Source organism: Camellia sinensis, chromosome 5, assembly GCF_055761805.1.
Source record: "Camellia sinensis isolate YWXY chromosome 5, ASM5576180v1, whole genome shotgun sequence".
In the NCBI taxonomy this organism is placed as follows: Eukaryota; Viridiplantae; Streptophyta; class Magnoliopsida; order Ericales; family Theaceae; genus Camellia; species Camellia sinensis.
Genome location: NC_138965.1, coordinates 193986497 through 194008222, shown reverse-complemented (window position 1 = coordinate 194008222; position 21726 = coordinate 193986497). Strand labels below are relative to the sequence as shown.

Sequence of the window (21726 nt, the reverse complement as noted above, 5' to 3'; positions counted from 1 at the left end):
AATTAATATTTTGATATGAAAGAAGTAAAATTTTTCATATAAAGATGGCCTAATAATTTGAGAATATTGACTTGGTCATATCATATCACCTTGAACCAACTTTTACGGTACTTCGGTTTCCATAACTTTTAATTCTTGGGTCCATAGCCACTATGGTTCCGTTTGTTTTTAGAGATAGAATGGAGGAGATTCATAATAAGGGAATTAATAGTAAGGGGATTGATAGTGAGGGAATTAATAGTGAGGAATTGTTAAATTATTTTTACATAAAATAATAAAACAAATAAAAAAATTAAACATTATGTTTAAAAAAAATTCCAATATAAAAAATTGTAATCCCCTCACTATTTTTCTAATATCATCTCTACCTTCTCCTTACCAATCCCCCTTCCACGGGGACTACTAATATCAAGAGATTAATAGTCCCCTCCCCATGTCTCAAAACAAACACCCCATTAGTAATACCAAGGGATTAGTAATCTCAATCATCTCCCTATAACCTCAAACAAACAGGGCCTATGATGCTTGCATAAATTGATTCGGAGTAGAATAAACTTCGATAGATATTTAGGCCTATTCTAGAGACTTTGTTAAAAATTATTTTTTGATTTTTAACTTATTTTAAATCATTTTTTTTTACATTTAAAAAAAATTAAAAAAATAACTTTTGATTTACTTGTCAAACCAAGCCTTATAAGATTATTCTATGTCTTTTTTAGTAGAGGTAGGTCCCATGGAGTATGTGTTGTATGTAAAATCGAATCTTGCTCAATATTGAGCTTAACAATTAAAATATATATACATATATATATATATATATATATATATATCTATTTTACTCAATAGAAATATGTAAATAAATTAAATTAAAAATTAATTAAAAGATTAAGATTTAAATCAATAAAATTAAAATTTATTTTGTTATAAGAATTAAATTATGAGGTTTTTTTATGATTATATATATATTTTTTTTTTTTCTTTTCTTCCCTTTATGGTTTTAAATAGACTTTTCGTTCCCGTAAACGCCCTGCAAGTATTTTGCACGTTACAGAATTTGTGAAGCTCTTGAGACTTCTCTAAGTCTTCGTCTTGTAGTTCTCCAACTTGTGAAAATAGATATATACGTATTTATATCTATTTCTTTAGTATGTATAGTAAATGATTCTATATAAAGTTCACTTTACACCCATAATCATTGGGCGCTTCTTTTTCTCTCCAATTCCTCTCTCTCTCTCTCTCAAAATGCTGAGCAAAGCCTCTTCTTCAAAATTTTATAGCATCTTCTTCTTCTTCTTCTGGTTCATAATGTTGATGTTCATCATACTCCAACCAATAACATCAGCAAGAAAACTAGCTGGCTGTGAGTTCTCTCTCTGTTATATATTTATATCAGTGATTTTTCTTAATATTTATCTCAATTATTTCTTATCAAGATGATTTATTTTTTGTGGCTCGCTCTTGATACCCACATGACCTACATGAGAAGAGAAGAGCCTTGGGTGGAAGGATAGAATTAAGCGAACACTATGGTTGCCATGGTGTCCTTATTTTTTGTGAAAATTTTTATTTACTATTAATACTGTTAAAATATAGATCTTATTTTATAAATAAAATAGTCCCTTAGTATAAAAGATATGTATCATATTCTTCTACCATCTTACTTTCTTTTTTTATTTTCCATCCAAAAAATTTACTTTTCCTATTAGAGATTACTTTTATAGTATTTGAATTTTTTTTGTGTATATGTATTATCATATTATAGATACATGCTGGTTTTTATATATGGTAAAAAAAAAAAAAAATTATTTGTCTATGGCCCCTCCAATGATCCATGCTTGTGTGTACACGAGTGTGGTGTCAATCGAAAACCTCTCCGATAATTAAGTTAGCTAACTTGGAGTAGAATAATAAGGCACTATTTGACATCACCTATAAAAGTGTACTTTTTTTTATGTTTTTATCTTTTTTGGATCAACTCATCTCTCAATTTTTTTGCAGATCTTCTTTATAAGAAAAGTTAAAAAAATATATTTATTTATATAATCTCAAGACACCCTCTAAATCTAAAAATGATATTAAAAAGATAGATTTAGTATTTTGAATATTGCTTACCCTATCATATGCCACTACAACAAAAACATATTTTAGTGACACCATACTAGTGGCATGTTCTTAAAAAATGTCACAAAAAGAATATTTGGTAGCATTTTTTAGAAAAATGTCATAGAGCCACAAACATACAAGGCTCTAGTGGCATTTCAATTAAAAAAAGTGTCACTTCACTACAACAAAAATGTCACTACAACAAATTTACACTTTAGTGACACTACACTAGTGGCATGTTTTTAGAAAATGCCACAAAAATAAAAATTGGCATTAAATGTTTTAGAAAAATGCCACAGAATCACAAACATACAAGGCTCTAGTGTGGCATTTCAATAAAGAAAATGTCACATTAATTTTATGGCATTTTATAAAATAATGACACAACAATTTATGTTCGTGACATTTACCAACAGATGCCATTAAACTTTAGTAGCAATGGCATCTTTTAAAAAATACCAGGACACTAGGTAGGTGCAAATTACTTTTTATTGCACTTAGGTGAAAAGTTTCATAAACAAATATTTTATAGCATTTTGAGAAATGCCACTAAGTCAAAAACTTTCCAAGTTTATAATGGCATTTTTGAAAAAACAAAAAATGCCAATATATTTTCTAAATCTTTAAAATGCAGTAAATGATTAAAAATAAATAAATAAAACTCAATATACACTACAGGAAAAAGCACATTCGACGACTAAATTTCCTGACCAAAAAAAATTTGGTCACTGAAAGTGCATCTTCGGTGACCAAATCCGATTTTGATCTGCAAAAGTTAAATTTTTTAGCAACTAAAAAATAATTAGTAGCTAAAAGTATAGAATTGGCGACTAAAAAATATTTTTAGTCTCCAAAAGTGGTCTTTTTTTATTTTGCTAGTAAATAGTTTATTTTACATAAATTATGTTCAATAAAATAATTATGTTTATACATATACTTTTATATTAATATGGATGTATGTACTATATAAATAATATATGTTGCATATATAATCATGTGGTGCTATAGAGGTGTAGTGGGAAGAGAGTAGTGTATAAGGTTTATGGTGCTGGAGGTTGGCGGTTCGAGTCTCCGTAAGAGCGGATCAAATTGTTCTACAACGAATTATCGTTACGAATGGCTTGATAGCGTCACGAATAGTGTCTACCATGACATTAAAGTGTCACTGAAAGGTTTTAGTCTTGATGGTGTAATGACACTTATAAATGTCACTAACTCTTTTTTTAATGGCGCTTGATAGTGCCATAAATAATATCTACTATGACATCAAAATGCCATTGAAAGTTTTTAGCTATGATGGTGTAGTGACACTTGCAAGTATCGACCGTGGCATTAGTATCTACCGTGGCATGGATACAAATGGCACTTGTTCAAAATGCCACAAGACTAAAAAAATGTCATTAAACCAATAGTTTTGTGGCACTTTCAAATGTCACTAAATTAAGAAAATGTTGTAGTATGTGCACTTAGGGTTGCAAATGAATCAATTTGTTCATGAACAAGGTCGGCTCGGCTCGGTTGAGTTCGAGCTCAAATATTAGGCTTGTTTAGTAAACGAGCTGAGTTCGAGTTCGCATAAGCTCGGCTCGTCAAACTCAGCTCATTTATCTTTATTTAAATTATATAATAAACATATTATTTATATATTAAATAATATATAAATATACATAAATAATAGTATAAATACATATATATTAAATAATATAAATAATATATTTTCATTTAAATAATATAAATAATATTAAAAAAAATTATCAAATCGAGTCGAGCCGAACTCGAATTTCATTAATATTAACGAGCCGAGTGGAGCTCGAGTCCAGTTTCTTATCGAGCCAAGCTCAAGCACGAGCTTAATAAAAGAGCTCGATAAGTAAACGAGTCGAACTCGAGTTCAGCAAAACTCAGCTCGAGTCGACTTAGCTCGACTTGTTTATAGCCTTATATGCACTGACCTTTCATAGACGGTCTCATATATGAACCTTTCGTATTGGTGGGTTTTATATCAATTTCATGCAATTTTTGAACTATATAATTAAGATTTTAAATTGTGATTTTAAAATATTTCATTAATTTACATAATTTATATAATTAAAAAAAAGTTAATTATGTAAAAGTCCTATTTACAAATGTTATAATAGTTCAGGTTTTATCTAATATTTTTTGAACAAATAAGTCCTATTTAGTATAACTAAGAATATTATCAATTTTTTCTAATTTTTAAAACTAAGAACATTATCAATTTTAAATAGTAATGTCCCAGATAATTATTTCAGTAACTGGAAAAAAAAAATAGAGCATGAGATTAAACCTTTTTGCCTTTCTAATTATTGGTTTGATTCAACTCTCCAATAAAATCGAGAATATTATCAATTTTTTTTTTCAGTTTTAAAACTGAGAATATTAACAATTTTTTTATTTTTAATTTTTTTTTCCAGTTTTGCACATTAATGTTTCATCATTATGCTCCTTTATAGTCACAAAATTGTTAGTTTTGCACAAAAAAAATAAAGATAAACTACTAATAGGTCTTAATAGTTGGACTTAATTCTCATCAAGTCCTATTTGAAACAAAAATGCTAGAGGCCCCAAAAATTCTACCAAAAGTTTTACCAAATGTTTCACATGGGTGTGGGACCCACATGGGACCTATTGGACAATAAGTCCACTTATTAAAACTCACACGTAAGTACTCAAAAAAATAATTCAATTTTTTCAAAATTTTCAAAAAAAATAATTTTTTTTTTTGCACATATTTTTTTTTTAGTTTTTTCAATTTAAAAATTGATGTTTTAAAGTTTTGAAAATCAAAATAAATTTCAAATCATCATATTATTTTATAGATAATAATAAACGATGATCAATCATTGTTTGAAAGATAATTTCGACTATTAAAAATTTAATAAGACTTGAAAGACAAAAAAATCTTAGTTAGGATTTAATGGAGTATAAGTTTATAAATTAAGACGTGTGTGTATATACTCTTAAAAATATCTATTAATATATTGATGTTGTTACATAAAACGTAAAATAATTGAAAGTCATAAAAATTGCATATAGTCATGAATTAAAAGGTGAATAAAATTTTTTCGAAAAATTACAAAACAAAAAAAACACTCAGATTTTGATCGTTGTAACAAAATAAATTTTGAATTTTGTTAATTTAAACTCTAATTATTTTTTTTATTTTCAATATGAACCATTGATTTATTTTCGTTGAGTAATATTGATAAAAAAATGATATTTTAATCATTAAATTCAATGTAAATGTATAAAACAAAATACCTAAAATACTAATTTTCGTTGAGTTTAACAATTAAAATATCATTTTTTTGGGTTAATTTTTACTTAATGAAAATAGGTAAATAATTTAGATTGAAAACAAATTAAAAGACTATAATTTAAATTGACAAAATTAAAAATTTATTTTGTTAAAAATATCAAATCTTCAGATTTGATATTATAAATAAATATCGTAGTAATATTCATAAATTAGCAAGTTAATAATCTAACTTCGAAAAAATTTTCTATTTACATATAAAATTCATAAAAAAAAAACTTGACAAAAATATTGTGATATTATTATTATTATAAATAAATTCTCCTTTAATAATATTTTGTTTTGAACTCAAAGATCATATATAAATTTTTGATAACATCACTCTTTTGAAATATATGGCCATTTTTTAAAATCATTTTATTACTCCAAATATATGATATTATAATGAGCTCGTTTGAAAATTTGATTATTTTTAGGGTTGGTTTGGGAAGTGGGCTAGCTTTTTGACTTTTTGACTTTTTTAGCTATTTTAGCCTGTGTTAAAAAGCTTGGTTTGGGAAGGATTTTTTGACTTTTTGGCTTTTTTGACTTTTTTTGTGAGAGAATAGTGTAATGATTATGAATTGGATGTGATGTTTTATTTTTTGTGGCTGAAATAGCCTATTTTATTTTTTGTGGCTAAAATAGCCAAAAAAGCCTCAACTAAGGCTTCCCAAACGAAGCCTTAGTTGATTTTTAATTTTTTTTGACTATTTTAATCTGATTAAAAAAGTTATGTTTAAGAATTGACTTTTTTTTTTAATAGTTAATTTAATAGTTGTGAGAGATAAAATAAAATCATTATGATTTAAACATGACATTTTATGTTATTAATTAGTTTAATATATTTTATTTATGTTAACTATTTTAGTCCAAAATCTAATTTTCAAACAGGACCAATATAAGATAAATTAAAATTTTCATTTTTGTAGTTAGACCCAAATTTTAATGAAAAAAAAATGAGAGCTCTAAATTAAGAGTTATAATAGTTCTAATTGGTGTGTGGGTCTCCCATGATACGGTGTTTTGGCCTTTATTTTTTTTTTTATTTTTTTATTTTTCACATTATTAATATTCTTTTAAAATTCTCAAATTAAAAAAATGTATCATTTCTAAATTTTAATTTTGTCTTTTTTAAGTTAGTCTAATTTCAATCAGCAATCAATCATATGATTTGTGGCAGATGGAGCGGTCAAGATTGGGGTGCATCAAATTCAAAGCCCCACACCTCACGCGCATTTAACAACAGGCGGCGGCGGCGGCGGCCACGGTTCTGGATTTTTTTTTTTAATTTTTAATTATGTGTGTTATTTTAGTTCATATCAAGTTTCGTTTGGGAAGAGAGGTTTGAAGTTTTTTTAGTTAAAATAGTCACACAAAAAAAAATTAGTCCAATAAGACAAAATATTACTTCTAACCCGTAATCATTACATTCTTTCTCTCACAAAAAAATCAAAAAAGCTAAAAACCCTTCCCAAATCAGATTTTTTAGTCCCAGGCTAAAATACCCAAGAAAGCCAAAAAGCCGACCCACTTGATTTCGGCTCTTAGTTTTAAATTTTATATTAATTTGGTTCAATTAATAACTTTTATTACTATTTTTAAAGAAAACTGATCGTTGAATTGATTAAGATTAATTATTTGAGTTGAATAAATTCACAATTTTTTCTTATAAAAGCATGACACATAATAATTATAATCAATTAGACTAAAATTACATAAAATTATAAATTTAGGATCAAAATTAAACCGGTTAAAATTACAAGGAACAAAATGATGCAAAAGTCAAATTTGGCTCGTTTGAAAACTTGGCTATTTTAGTTGGTTTTTTTGGCTATTTTAGCCTAACTAAAAAAAATTATATTTTGAGATGGTAGTTGGCTTTTCTTTTTCTTTTTTTTTTTTTAGTTGATTTGATGACTATGAGAGAAAAAATAAAATGATTATGACTTGGATATAATATTTTATCTTATTCATCTATTTGTCTTTTATTACTATTTTAACCCAACCCAATATCTGGACTATAAGATGCTGGGAATAACAAGTTTTTTCCTTCTCTCTCTTTTTTTTTTTTTTTTTTTTTTTTAAGTGACATCTGAAGATGCAAAAATATACTAATTAATTGGATTAACTTGTTTAATTAAAATTCTTGCACCTCATTAAGAGTCAGTGGTTTTAATATTTCTACTTATATATAGGTATTATTCTCCGTGTGTCTATTTACTAGGACTTTTTCTCTCATTTTGAAGTTTTTTGTATTGATTATAGTATTTGATTTGATTTTTATGATTATGGTTGTAAGTCAAAGTTTCATCAAACGCTCTAATACAAAATTTTAAAATTTAAAAAAAAAAAAATTTATAAACAATTCATTAAGTTACACTAAATATTCCATCACTAATGGTAGCCTAATAATTTTGGAATATTGACTTGGTCTTGTCACCTTGACATACATCTTGAATGAATCTGGACAACAAATTGACCTTTTTGGATAAAAAATTTAAGGTTATGTAGCATTGCATATTTCAACCATAACACAAAAAAAAGCTGAGCAATTGAGAGAAGAATGAACAGGGTCACCCATTCTTCCACTGACAACTTCGTTTTTTGCAACCGCCCACTCATCCTTTTCCCCTTTCTCTCTTCTATCGCCCCGATTGTCACCAACACCACTTTCGGCAACTTCGATCACCATTGAAAGAGGGACAACACAATTTGGGAAAACTCTCACGCTACCATAAAAATAATAAGATAAATAAAAGAAGAGAAGAAGATTCAAAAATTGAACCCAGATTCAAAACCCCCACAAAATAAAGAGTCCAGCTTATATTTATTGTGTACTTGATTATTCAAGGCTTGGAATATAATTAGGAAAAATAATTTGAGGGTTTAAGAATTGAAATTTGCAAAAGATTTCTGGAGTCAATAATGGTTAAATTCTATGAAAGTGGGGTGGGAAAGAGTGAGGTTTTGGATTGAAAGTGAGATTTGTGTTTGTAAAATACTTAGTATACAAAAATAAAAGAAATATAGTTATAGATTCATATTCAGATTCAGATTCGTTCTAGTCTCGCCTCGAGGATTTGGGTCTCGCTGGTCACCAATATACGCGGTCAGCCTCCCGACCTCATCGGAAAACTCTTACGTCACCACTATCGGCGATGATGTTGGTGGGGTTAGGGTGAGGGAGAGGATGTTGGAGAGCACCAGCTATGGAGTCACAGTAGTGGGTGGTTGCAATGAAGGGTCGCCGTGCGAAAAAAAAAAAAGCCTATGTTTGATTTGATTTTTCAAAAAAAAAAATTAAAATATATTTACGTTATTTTTTAGTGAATTCAATCTACGAGTATGGAAAATATTCAAAATATAATTTTCTATTGAATTTAATGATTAAAATATTATTATTTTCGTCAATTTTACTTAACTTGATAAAATTAAAAATTTAGAAACTCTTTATTTTGGAGAAATATGTCATCCTCCATTTCATCACTCTCAATTACACCTCTAATAAGGTGACAAAATTTTTGAAAGGAAAGAAAAGGGTTTGAAGAGAGTTGATTGATTGTTATTGTTTGTCACCTCTTTAGAAGTGCAATTGTGGGAAAATTATTAGGTACTCCCTTAATACCACGTGTTTATATTGTTGAGTTCACCCATGTGGATAGAAGTAGCCACCATTGTTGACATTGGTTGGCACAAATGTAGAAAAGCCATCGATTGTTGACAATGGTGAGAGAGTAGCTTGGGAGACAACATATATTCCTTCTCGGTGTGTGTTGAGTGAGAGAGTCTCCTCCTCGGTGTAATCCATATTTGTTTTAGTGGAAATTTCCGATTCTCTCCGTAGACGTAGGCATTGAGGCCGAACCATATAAATCTTGTGTCCATTATTATATGTTTGATTTCTGGTAGTTCTGGTGGGTTGCCTTAAAACCCAACATATATTCCTTCACTAATCATCATTCATCATACCCCTCAATCACCCAACATAAAATCATAATACCCCATATTCTCCACCAATCATAATACCAAATGGGAAATCTTATAAAACTCTTTATTTTGTTACAAAGATCAAACTCTTATTTTTTTTCCTGTATTTTTGTATTTTTTTTTTTGTTCGATTTTATTTTTAAGGACTTATTAAATATATATATATATATATATATATATATATATTGTTTCATTTTTTGCTTTTAAGCATACTTTTCCAGTAAACACCGTGGAAGGCTTTTCCACATTACAAAATTTGTCAAGTTCTTGAGATTTTTCCAAGTCTTCGGCCTTTGGCAATTTTGATTTGTTTGATACCACCCTCTACTCGTCTTCTTCTTCTTCTTCTTCTTCTTCTTCTTCTTTGTACGTTCTTTTAAAAAAAATAATAAATAATCAAAAAAATTAGATTTAACCTGTTAGGTTTTATTTCTTGGCAATCCCGTTTGACAAAACTCCTTTGAGTTGTAATTTTATTCGCACTTTTTATTTCAGTGAGGCTATAAGTGTTTAGATGCGAATCCAACCCGAATTGTGCTTTTTAGAGAAGTTTGTGATGATAAAGCGTTCAAGATTGCCACTTCGCTGATTATGACGGGGATCGAGCTGCCCGGTCAGCTCGCGGGGGTCCAGGGGGCAGCGCCCCTTGGCGGGTCCGGGGCAGCGCCACGGCGGGGTCGAGGGGCAGCACCCCCGAAGCAAAATGCAAAAATGCATTCAAAATTGCCTGTCCGCTCGAGCGGACATACCCGCGCTCGAGCGGAGAATCCCTGGTTCCAGCAGTTTTGGTCGCCTGCAAAAATACTGAGATGTGTGATTTTGCGCTCAAGCGGGCTTTCTGGCGCTCGAGCGGACCTCTGTGATATTTCGCGCATATTTTGCTGAAGCCCGCTCGAGCGGGCTGTTGGGCGCTCGAGCGGAGATCGCGGGACAGATTCTATAAATTCGCGTGTTGGGTCAGATTTTAGGAGGACTGCTCCAGATCTTCTTTTTGGTTTCTAGGGTTTATATCTGGGGATACTTTGGGAGTTTTCTTTGATGTTTTTATTGAGTATTCAACTCATGATCTAAAGAGAATACATCAAAGGTTTGTTTGTTATACACAAAAGAGAGAGTTATTCTTCAATTGTGGATTCTGAAGAATTCGAGCCTGAAGCTTTGGTGGAATCCGGAGTGGCTCATCAGAAAGACAATTCCGTGGTGAAGATGGGGTTGGAAGAGGCACATAAAGGTTGGTTCAATTAGGCGTTGTGGATTCGCTAGGTAATTGAGAGTATACCTGTGTAATTCCTTTAATTCTTCTTAGTGGATTGTCTTGTGGCTGTTGCCCGTGGTTTTTTTATCACAGTTGGAGGTGTCCAATTGTGGTTTTTTCCACGTTAAATCGTTGTGTCTCACTACAACATTTTCTTAGTTTAGTGACATTTGAAAGTGCCACAAAACTATTCTTCTAATGACATTTTTTGGTCTTGTGGCATTTTGAACAAGTGCCACTTCTATCGGTGCCACGGTAGATACGAGTGCCACGGTAGATACTTGCAAGTGTCACTGCACCATCATGGCTAAAAACTTTCAATGACATTTTAATGTCATGGTAGATATTATTTGTGGCACTATCAAGCGCCATTAAAAAAAGAGTTAGTGACACTTATAAGTGTCATTACACCATCAAGACTAAAACCTTTCAGTGACACTTTAATGTCATGGTAGGCACTATTCGTGACGCTATCAAGTGTCATTCGTGACGATAATTCGTTATAGAACAATTTGATCCGCTCTTGCAGAGACTCGAACCGCCAACCTCCCGCACCATAAACCTTATACACCACACTCTTCCCACTACACCTCTATAGCACCATATGATTATATATGCAACATATATTATTTATATAGTACATACTTCTATATTAATATAAAAGTATATGTATAAACATAATTATTTTATTGAACATAAACTATGTAAAATAAACTATTTACTAGTAAAATAAAAAAAGACCACTTTTGGTGACTAAAAATATTTTTTGGTCGCCAATTCTATACTTTTGGCTACTAATTGTTTTTTAGTTGCTAAAAAACTTAACTTTTGCCGACCAAAATCGGATTTGGTCACTGAAGATGCACTTTCAGCTATCAAAATTTTGGTCGCCAAAAAATTTAATTCCCGCCTTAGGATTTTAGTTCTCCCGCACTAAAAATAACCACTTTTGGCAACTAAACTTATTTTTTAGTTGCCAATTATAGACTTTTGGCTACTAAAATTTTTTTAGTCACCAAAAAGCTTTACTTTTGGCTACTAAAATATTTTTAGTCGGTAAAACCCATATAATCAGTGACCAAACTTATTTTTAGTTGCCAATTGTAGACTTTTGGCTACTAAATTTTTTTAGTTGCCAAAAAGTTTTACTTTGGGCTACTAAAATTTTTTTTGTCACTAAAACCCATATAAGCTTTACTTTTGGCTACTAATGCTGTTTTGGTTGCTGAAAGCTATACTTTCAGCGACCAAATGTTTTTTGGTCAGGAAATTTAGTCGCCGAATATGCTTTTTCCTGTAGTGTATATTGAGTTTAATTTATTTATTTTTAATCATTTACTACATTGTAAAAATTTTAAAAATATATTGGCATTTTTTATTTTTTCAAAAATGCCATTATAAGCTTGGAAAGTTTTTGACTTAGTGGCATTTCTCAAAATGCTATAAAATATTTGAGTGTCATATAAGTGAACCATAAAAGTTCAATTTGCACCCATAATCATTGGGTGCATCTTTTTTTCCCCACTCCCCCTCTTCTTCCCATTTTTATAGCATCTTCTCCTTCTTCTTGTGTCAAATAATTAAAGTGTGGGAGAGGGTGGTGGAACACCGATTGCGAGATATAACAGAGGTGTCAGAGAATCAATTTAGGTTTATGCCTGGCAGGTCAACAATGGAAGTGATTTATCTTTTGAGGAGAGTAATAGAAAATTATAGAGAAAAGAAAATAGACATTCATATGGTGTTTATCAACCTTGAGAAAGCATATGATAGAGTGCCCCGAAATATAATATCATGGGTATTAGAGAAAAAAGGGGTGACAAAGGTTACATTGATGTGATTAGGGACATGTATGAAGGAGTGGTGACCACTATTAGATAGCCTGCTGGAGAGACCAATGAATTTCCTATCACTGTTAGGTTACACCAAGGATCTACCTTAAGCCCTTATCTTTTTGCTTTAGTTATGGATAAGTTGACAAGAAATATTCAGGATGATGTGCCATAGTGTATGCTTTTTGCAGACGATATCGTCCTAGTGAATGAGACTAGAGAAGGAGTTAACACAAAGTTAGAGATTTGGAGAAAAGCTCTTGAATCGAAAGGATTCCGAATAAGCAGAACAAAGACAGAGTACATGGAGTGTAAATTTAGTAATAGTAATAATGAAAGCAGAAGAGAAGTGAAGATTGAGAACCAAGAACTGCCTAAGAGTGAATATTTTCGTTATTTATGGTCGATTATCACAACAGCGGGGGAGATTAATGCAAATGTGGCTCACAGGATTAAGGCGGGATGGTGTAAGTGAAGAAGTGCGTCTGGGGTATTGTGCGATAAACGAATACCCACTAGACTAAAAGGTAAGTTCTATAAAATGGCTATTAGACTAGCGATGTTGTATAGGACGGAGTGTTGGGCAACCAAGAAACAACATGTAGATAAGATGAGTATGGCTAAGATGAGGTTGCTAAGGTGGATGTGTAGCAAGACTAAACAAGACAGAATTAGAAATAAGTGTATTTCGGAATGGGTAGGAGTAGCACCGATAGGAGATAAGTTGAGAGAGAATCGACTGAGATGGTTTGGTCGCATTCAACGGAGATCAACAGAGGCAGTAGTGAAGAGATGTGATACTATAACAGTAGAGGGGAGTGTTAGGGGACGAGGTAGGCCTAAATTAACCTTGGCTAACGTTGTAAATAGAGATATGGATCTACTTAATTTGACTAACGAAAAGACCTTTGATAGGGCCGCGTGGAGAAAAAGAATTCATGTAGCCGACCTTATTTGATGGGACTCAAGGCTTAGTTTGGTTTGGTTTGGTCTTCTTTTTCTTCTTGTGGTTCATAATGTTGATGTTCATCGTAGTCCAACTAGTTACATCTACAAGAAAACTAGCTGCCAATAAGTTCTCTCTCTGTTATATATTTATATCATTGATTTTTTTAAAAAAAAATATTTATATCTGTTATTTCTTATCGAGATGATTTTTGTATGATCGCTCTTGACCCACATGACCTACAAGAGAATAGATGAGCCTTGGGTGTACACGAGTGTGTTGATTAGTTGAAAACCTCTCCGACGATGATTAAATTAGCTAACTTAGAGTAGAATAATAAATCTAAAAATGATATTAAAAAGATAGATCTAGTATTTTGAATTTTGCTTACCCTATCATATATGCACTGACCTTTTATAGACAGTTTTCATATATGAACCATTAGTACTGGTGGTTTCTATCAATTTCATACAATTTTTGAACTATATAATTAAGATATTATTTTGTGATTTTAACATATGTCATTAATTTACATAATTTATATAATTAAAAAAAATCTACTAAAGTATTGATACTGTTGCATAATATGTAAAATAAGTGAAAGTCATCATAAAAATTGTAAGAATAGTCATGAATTAAAAGGTGAATCAGAAAATTTTGGAAAATTAAAAAAAATAATAAAAAAAAAAAAAATAACCTCAAGATTTGATTCTTATAAAAAAAATAAACTCTGAATTTTTTATTTTGTTAATTTAAACTCTAATTTTTTGATTTATTTTCAATCTGAACTATCGACTTTTTTTCGTTAAGTGAAACTAAAAAAGAAAAAAGAAAAAAGAAAAAAGAAAAATAATCATTAAATTCAAATTAAGTGTATAAAAAATATCTAAAGTATTATTTTTCGTTAAGTTTAACAATTAAAATATGTTTTTTTTCAATTAATTTTACCTAACGAAAACATGTAGATGGTTTAGATTGAAAATAATAATAATAAAAAACTTTAGTTTAAAGGGAAAATCGGTTTAAGGTCCCTATCCAACTTTTAGTAATGGATTAGGTCCACAATGTGTTCTTTTGTAGCCTAAGGTCCCTCAATGTTATTTTAGAGTGTAAAATACCTGTCTTACCCTTATTTATAATATACGTTGTTTTGAATTTGGCAGCTAAAGATCATATTGATATTTTGTGGGAGATTACGTGAGGATGAACTTGACGATTCAGATTTTTGTGGAGATTTTCTAGGGTTTTTGTAGGTGTTGAAATCATGTTCGTTGTTTGTAGGTGTTGAAATCCTATACGAGTTGAAATCATGTTCGTTATTTGTAGATGTTGATCGATCGTGTAGGAGTTGAAATCTGGTTCATTGTGTTTGATTTGATTTCATGTGGAGTTGAATTAGATAAGTTTTCAATTTTTGATTTGATTTGATCGTGTAGGTGTTGAATTAGGTTTTTGTTTTTAGTTTTGATCAATGTGAGAGAGACGAACTCAGTGTTGTTGTTTTTGATTTTTGAAGTTAATTTTTCATTATCTGTTATTGATGAATTTTCGATGGAGTTGATTTTGATTTTTGGAGTTGCTTTTTCATTCTCTGTCAACATGGTTATGAGTTGTTTTTTGGTGCTCTGTTTTTCTACACTTTTGTGCTCTGTTTTTTGTTCACTTTGCATTTTTTGTGTAGTGCAGAGAAAATTGCAAGTTTGTTACTATAATTGAACTCAAATCACAGAGAAAATTGTAAACTTGTAGTGCAGTGAAAATCACAGAGAAAATTGTAAGTAGGCAGAGAAATTTACAGATGTAGCAATAGAGTAGTAAGCGTTTTGTTTTTTTTTTTTTAATTTTTTGAATTGAATGTTTTGTGAACATAACAGATCTTCTCTGTGATTTTTTTTATGTGCTTGTGTTTGATATATTTTTGTCTCTTGATGTTAATGTGTTTTTGTTTTTGTTATATTGAAAGTGAATATGAGTTCACAAATTTCTCTGGACTTTTCTTTGTAGTCCAGAGAAAATCATATGATTGTATTACAAATGATAAGTATTACAAATTTCTCTGGACTTATATGTTGTGTTTTTATGTGTTTTTATATGTTTGCACTTTTCAAAGTTTTCTGATATGTTTTCTTTGCACTTTTCATTTTTTTTTGCACTATTCATGTTTCTGGACTTTTCTTTGTAGTATAGAGAAAATCGTAGGTTTGTTATTATAATCCAATGAAAATGACAGAGAAAATGTTAAGCTTTGTAGTTGAGTGAAAATCACCCTTGAAGTTGGTGTCTTGATCTTGATGCTTATTGCTTTTTCAACTTGGACTTGTTTTTTTTTTTTGTGGTGTTCTGGTGCTGCTACTGCGTTTTGATCTAAGATCATAAGACGCAGACACAGAGAGTTTTGGTTTCTTTTTCGGGATTTCTGGGGTTGTGCTGCTTCTACGCTTTGCCATTTCTATAGAATGAAAACATAAACATTAAATCCCAGAGAAAATTACAAGGTAGCAATGATTACACAACAGAGAAAATTACAAGGTAGCAACATAAACATGACAGAGAAAATTACACAACAGAGAAATTTTGAGGAAATGGAGCATTAAACAAAATAAATATGCCAGAGAAAATTAGACACAAGACATAAACATATTGTGGCCAGAGAAAATTATAAATGCTGTCAGAGAAAATTAGACACACAAGTAAGAAAAGTAATTTGGCCAGAGAAAATTATAAATGCCAGAGAAAATTAGCCACACCAATAGAGTAGTAAGCCACAGATAATTTGCTTGAGAAAATAATGCAGAAACATAAGCATGCCAGATAAAATTACACAATAGAGAAACACAAATGTAACAAGCCAGAGAAATTTACAAAAACAAGAACACAAGAAGCTTCAATAAGAAGCCCCAAATGCACAGAAAGCAGTTCAATCAACCCATCATCAGTTGGAAGCAAAGAAATTCTGGACTTCCAAAGAATTTCTCTGGATTCAACCCAGAGAAAAATTTCTCTGGTCCAGAATTTCTCTGGAATGATAAAACTCTGATTTGATCAATTTGTCATTGGTTTTGCTGCTGCTGATTCAATCACAATTTCCTGCACAAACAAATTAATAGTTCTTCTATGAGTTTGTGATAGATTTTCTTTAAACTTAATGGTATGAATTTCTCTGGGTTGAATCCAGAGAAAATTCAAATTTCTCTGGATCACTTTCTCTGGGTTGAATTTCTCTGGGTTGAATCTAGAGAAAATTCAAATTTCTCTGAACCTGAAGATATTATATTCAATACTGGATATATATATATGTGCTGACATTGTATATATATGTATGTATCATATATATATATATATATATATATATATGTTTGCAACCATAGATAAGATAACTAAGAGTGACTGTTTGATTATGGTTGCAAATGGTCTTAATTGATTAATTATGATATATATACTAGTCAAGACAGTAAGCAACAGATTGTGTATATATATATATATATATATATGTATGTATCATATATATATATATATATATACATCTATCAACTCCACTCCACTCTGTTTGTTTACCCAGAAAATCAAATTTGCCAAACTTAGTACTTTTGTTTTGCTGAATTTGTTTTCGTAGTCGCCGGAAAATACCCAACACCAGTATCAGCATGACAAAGGAGAATATCCAACAGACGTAGGGTATTTTGGTCCAAAAAATTGATAAAATGAGCTGGTATTTTGGTTAAGGACCTGAGGCAGTATTACATTTTGTAATGTCCTTTATGCAGAAAATTGTTATTATTAGGGAGCTTAAAAAAAAAACCCCTAGTTTAAATTGACAAAATTAAAAATTTATTTTCTTAAAAAGATCAAACCTTTATATTTTTTTGGTAAATTTTTAAAGAATTTTTTAAATTTTAAAAGGGGTCATTCTATGGACATCGTAGAAATATTCATAAATTAGCAGGCTAATAATATAATTTTGAAAAACTGCCTAGTCTCTCTCTCTCTCTCTCTCTCTCTCTCTATATATATATATATATATGGCCAGTTGTTTTTATGTTTTTTCATCATCTTATATCTCCAATTATTTGATATTACAATATAGGGTTAATTACATTTTTCATTTTTATAATTTCATTTAGATTTTCATTTTAATTCTTATAATTTTATATTTAGTCAAAATTCTCTCATAATAAAATTTTAATGCATTAAGGATAAGTACAAAAAGTTTTCCTTGAAAGGTACCGCACATATCACTATTACCAAAATATTCTTAGTGAGTAATTTAATATTTCAAATATTAAAATAATATTTTTGATAAAATTAATATTTTTAGAATCCTCTCATCAACATCCATAAAAAAAAATTCATGGAATTATTGATTACCAAATTACCGTCAACATTTGTTCAATTATTGATTATGAAATTCGTAAAAAAAATTTACCGTCGAAATTGACTTAAATAATAACATGTTATTCTGTTTCATAATAATATATTATTGATTACCAAAGTAACACTTTACTATCATTTTAAACAGAGTATCAATTAAAAAAAAATGGAGTATAAAAGGAAGCTCTACAAGTTCTTTTACTGTGAGTTCAATAACAAATTAACAATAATTCAACATACCTGAAGAAAACTTTACAAATAACAATCAATAAACTCAACAAATTAATCAACAAATTCCTTCCAATCTCACCAAATTTTCGATCAATATGCCCAATCTTTCAACCAAACTGTTCTTAGTCACACTAGGTGCCGTTTTGGGAACTTTGGAAAAAAGCTATGTTTTTTTATCATTTTCCAAAAACGCAAGTGACCAAAAACGCAATAAAATGGGTTTGAAAAGTTCTAAAATGCAAGTGTGAAATTACAAATTGAGGCCTATGACAAAAAAATAAAAAATTAAATTTCTTATATTGGGTAAGGGTATTTTGGTCATTTTAATTTGATTTGACACCATAAACAAATATTAAACTAAAGAACCAAAAGCCAATTTTTTACCAATTTTCCAAATCACTTTCCAAAAAGTTAAAAAACTTGGTAAAAAGCCAAAAGTCAACTTTTTACCAACCTCCCAAAACACCCTACACCCAACACTACTTTCATCAAAACCCAGACAAGACCCAAATCTAGACATACTTTCAGTGCAACAATGGCATAAAAACTCACTACAACAAAAAGCACCAATGGCGACTAAAAAATTGAATTTCGTCGCTGAAAGTTGCACAAATGGCGACTAAATACATTTTAGTCGCCGAAAATGAAGCCTTTTGGCGACTAAAACCATTTAGTAGCCAAATGTATATGTATTGGCGACTAAAAATCAGTTTGGTCGCCTATTATATGGGTTTCAGCGACTAACACAATTTTCGTCGCCAAAAGTGATGGTTTTTGCCGACTAAAACAATTTAGTAGCCAAAGGTGCTAGTTTTGGCAACTAAAAAGCAGATTGGTCGCCGATGGTAGGTGTTTTGGCGACTAAAACGAGATTAGTCGCTAAAAGTGAAGTTTTTTGGCTACAAAAAAAAATTAGTAGCTAAAAACTGAGTATTGGCGACTAAAATTCAGTTTAGTAGCCAAAAGGGGTCGTTTTTGGCGACTAAAAACAGGTTTAGTCGCCAAAAGGTGTGTTTTTAGGCGCAACATTTTTTTTTAGCGACTGCAAAATTAATTAGTAGCCTAAAATTGTAGAATTGGCGACTAAATAATGGATTTAGTCGCCAAAAGTGAGATAAATTTTTTTTAATAAATAATTTATTTTTTACATAAATTATATTTGAATATATATAATTATATTTATATATATTTTGTTGTATTAATACTGGTGAAAGTAATATATAAATAATATAAGTTGCAATTCTATTCATGTGATGGTTGAGTGGCATAGTGGGGTGGCGTGTGTTGTTAAGGTTTGGAGCTTGGAGGTTGCAGGTTCGAAGCCTGGGAGCTGCTAAGGCGCAGTGGGTTTTTTTTTTTTTTTTTTTGAAAAATGCTTTTGGCGACAAAATACTATGGTCGCCAAAAAAGAGTGACAATTGCCGACGAAAACTTTAGTCGCCAATTGTATAAATAATAATAAAAAAAAACACTATTGGCGACTAAAACTTTAGTCGCTAAATGTCTAATTTCACAAATGGAATCGACTATTGGCGACTAAAACTTTAGTCGCTGAAGACCTGTATATTGCCGACTAACTAATCTTTAGTCGCCAAAGGTATTGCCGACCATGTATTGGCGACCACAACGGCGACTAAAATATTTAGTCGGGAAAAGTGAAAATTCTACATTTGGCGACTAAAAGAAGACTTTTGGCGACTAAAAATTTAGTCGCCAAAAGTGTTTTTTCTTGTAGTGACTTCTTCCTCTCAGAACTCTTTTTCTTCTTCTTCTTCCTCTTCTTCTTTTTGATTTATGAATTTTTGGAATTGGATTTTGATTGTTTTGATTTATGAATTTTTGGAATTGGATTTTGATTTCTTATGTTCTTGATTTCTGTGAGATGAACAATGCATGTTAGTGTGTAAAGGTTAGTGAAAGCAGACTGAATATGTACAAAGGTGCAAGATTGTCCAAAATATATATATATATATATATATTGGTGCATCCTTCATGGAAAAAGCTTTGATTGAACTATCCTTTACCCACTAACATTATAGGTCTTAGAGGTTTTAACTAAATTTTCCTAATTTAATTTATATACTATAAATCTAATTTCAATTTAGACATTATCAATGATATGGTTTATGGCAGATGGACCAAGTAATATTGGGGTGAAAGGAAGTCCCTCATCTACGGCACCTTCTGCAATAGGCGTCGGCGGCCAACCGATCAAACGTACTTGCACCACTTACAACCGTTGTCGTCAATCTCCTGGTGTCGTGTCACCACCATAGAGGCATTGAATGGCAGGCAAATTATAACGCTAATTTCTGTTTTTTTTTTTTTTTGGTTATTTTAGTTCATATCATTTTAATTAGTGATCCTGACTCATTTTAATTTTTGTATTAATTTGGTTCAATAATAACTCGTATTACGGTTTTTAAAGGAAATTAGTTGCTGAGTTAGTCAAGATTAATTCATTAAGTTGAATAAATTTATAATTTTTTTTTCCCTATAAAAGCATGACACACCGCTAATGTGCGCATTTTTTTTTATTATCAAAAAAACACTAATAATTATAATCAATTAGACTAAATTTATACAAAATTATCGTTTGGGAACTTGACTATTTTAGTTGACTTTTTGGTTCTATTTGCCTAACTGAAAAAATTGTATTTTGGGATGATAGTTGGCCTTTTTTGTAATTGATTTGATAGTTATAAGAGAAAAAATAAAATAATTATGATTTGAATGTGATATTTTATCTTATTAATTATTTTAATATATTTGTCTTTTATCGCTATTTTAGAGCAACCCAATATCTAGACTATAAGATGCTTTCTTTTCCCTTTTTTTATTTTATTTTAAATTTAAGTGTCAAGCGAGGAAGCAAAAATATACTAATTAACGAGATTAATTTGTTTGGTTAAAATTCTTGCACCTCATTAGGAGTCTGTGGTTCAAATATTTCTACTTACATATAGGTCTTATTCTCCGTGTGTCTATTTACTAGGGACTTTCTCTCTCATTTTGGAGTTTTTATGTATTGATTATAGTATTCGATTTTTATGATTATGGTTGTAAGTCAAAGTTTAATCAAATGCTCTAATACAAAATTTTAAAAAAATTATAAACAATTCATTAAGTTGGGTTACACCAAATATTCTGTCATTAATGGTAGCCTAATAATTTTGAAATGTTGACTTGATCTTGTCACCTTGACGTACATCTAGAATGAATTTGGACAACACATTCATATTTTTGAATAAAAAAATTAAGGGTATGTAGCATTACATATTTCAACCATAACACAAAAAAATTAGAATTGTGGGCGTAGAATCGGTTATCTGAATTCTCTATCAATGACAAGTCATGAAATGGAAATTGGCAACTTCCCCCCAAACTTCGCAATCCTAACTGAAATTAATTCAATACTAAAAATTGCAAGCGAAAAGTCCACACTGCTATACAAATCCAATTTATGGGAAACAATTATTGAATAATTCATGTGCAATTGTGAAACAAGTGTAGAAACAAGATGAAGTATCCAATGAGAGGATAATTTATATGAATAAATTGGGCCGAGATTGGGTAATGGGCCGCTTTGGGCCGAAGTAAGAAAGGCGGAGTAAAATGGCTTTTTTCATTAGCTCGGTCCAAGAAGGCCTTGTTGTTATCTCGGTCGCCACACTCAAATTGGTTG

General features: G+C 30.4%; 1 protein-coding gene across 1 annotated transcript; it reads left to right on the top strand.

The window, feature by feature from the left end:
- The first annotated feature begins 1201 nt into the window (after positions 1-1201).
- LOC145791101 (uncharacterized) lies at positions 1202-20971 on the top strand. The gene is made up of 3 exons (XM_082870983.1): positions 1202-1360; positions 6603-6689; positions 20175-20971. Exons 1-3 carry the CDS (start codon positions 1243-1245, stop codon positions 20315-20317), a joined length of 348 nt encoding a protein of 115 aa, XP_082727109.1. The 5' UTR covers positions 1202-1242; the 3' UTR covers positions 20318-20971.
- Positions 20972-21726: the final 755 nt, after the last annotated feature.

Excerpts from the sequence above, each read along its gene's own strand:
- LOC145791101 (XM_082870983.1), top strand. The coding sequence starts at position 1,243 with ATGCTGAGCAAAGCCTCTTCTTCAAAATTTTATAGCATCTTCTTCTTC. Across the intron at positions 1,361-6,602 it reads AGCAAGAAAACTAGCTGGCT|ATGGAGCGGTCAAGATTGGG; the intron begins GTGAGTTCTCTC and ends GATTTGTGGCAG. Across the intron at positions 6,690-20,174 it reads CGGCGGCGGCGGCGGCCACG|ATGGACCAAGTAATATTGGG; the intron begins GTTCTGGATTTT and ends GGTTTATGGCAG.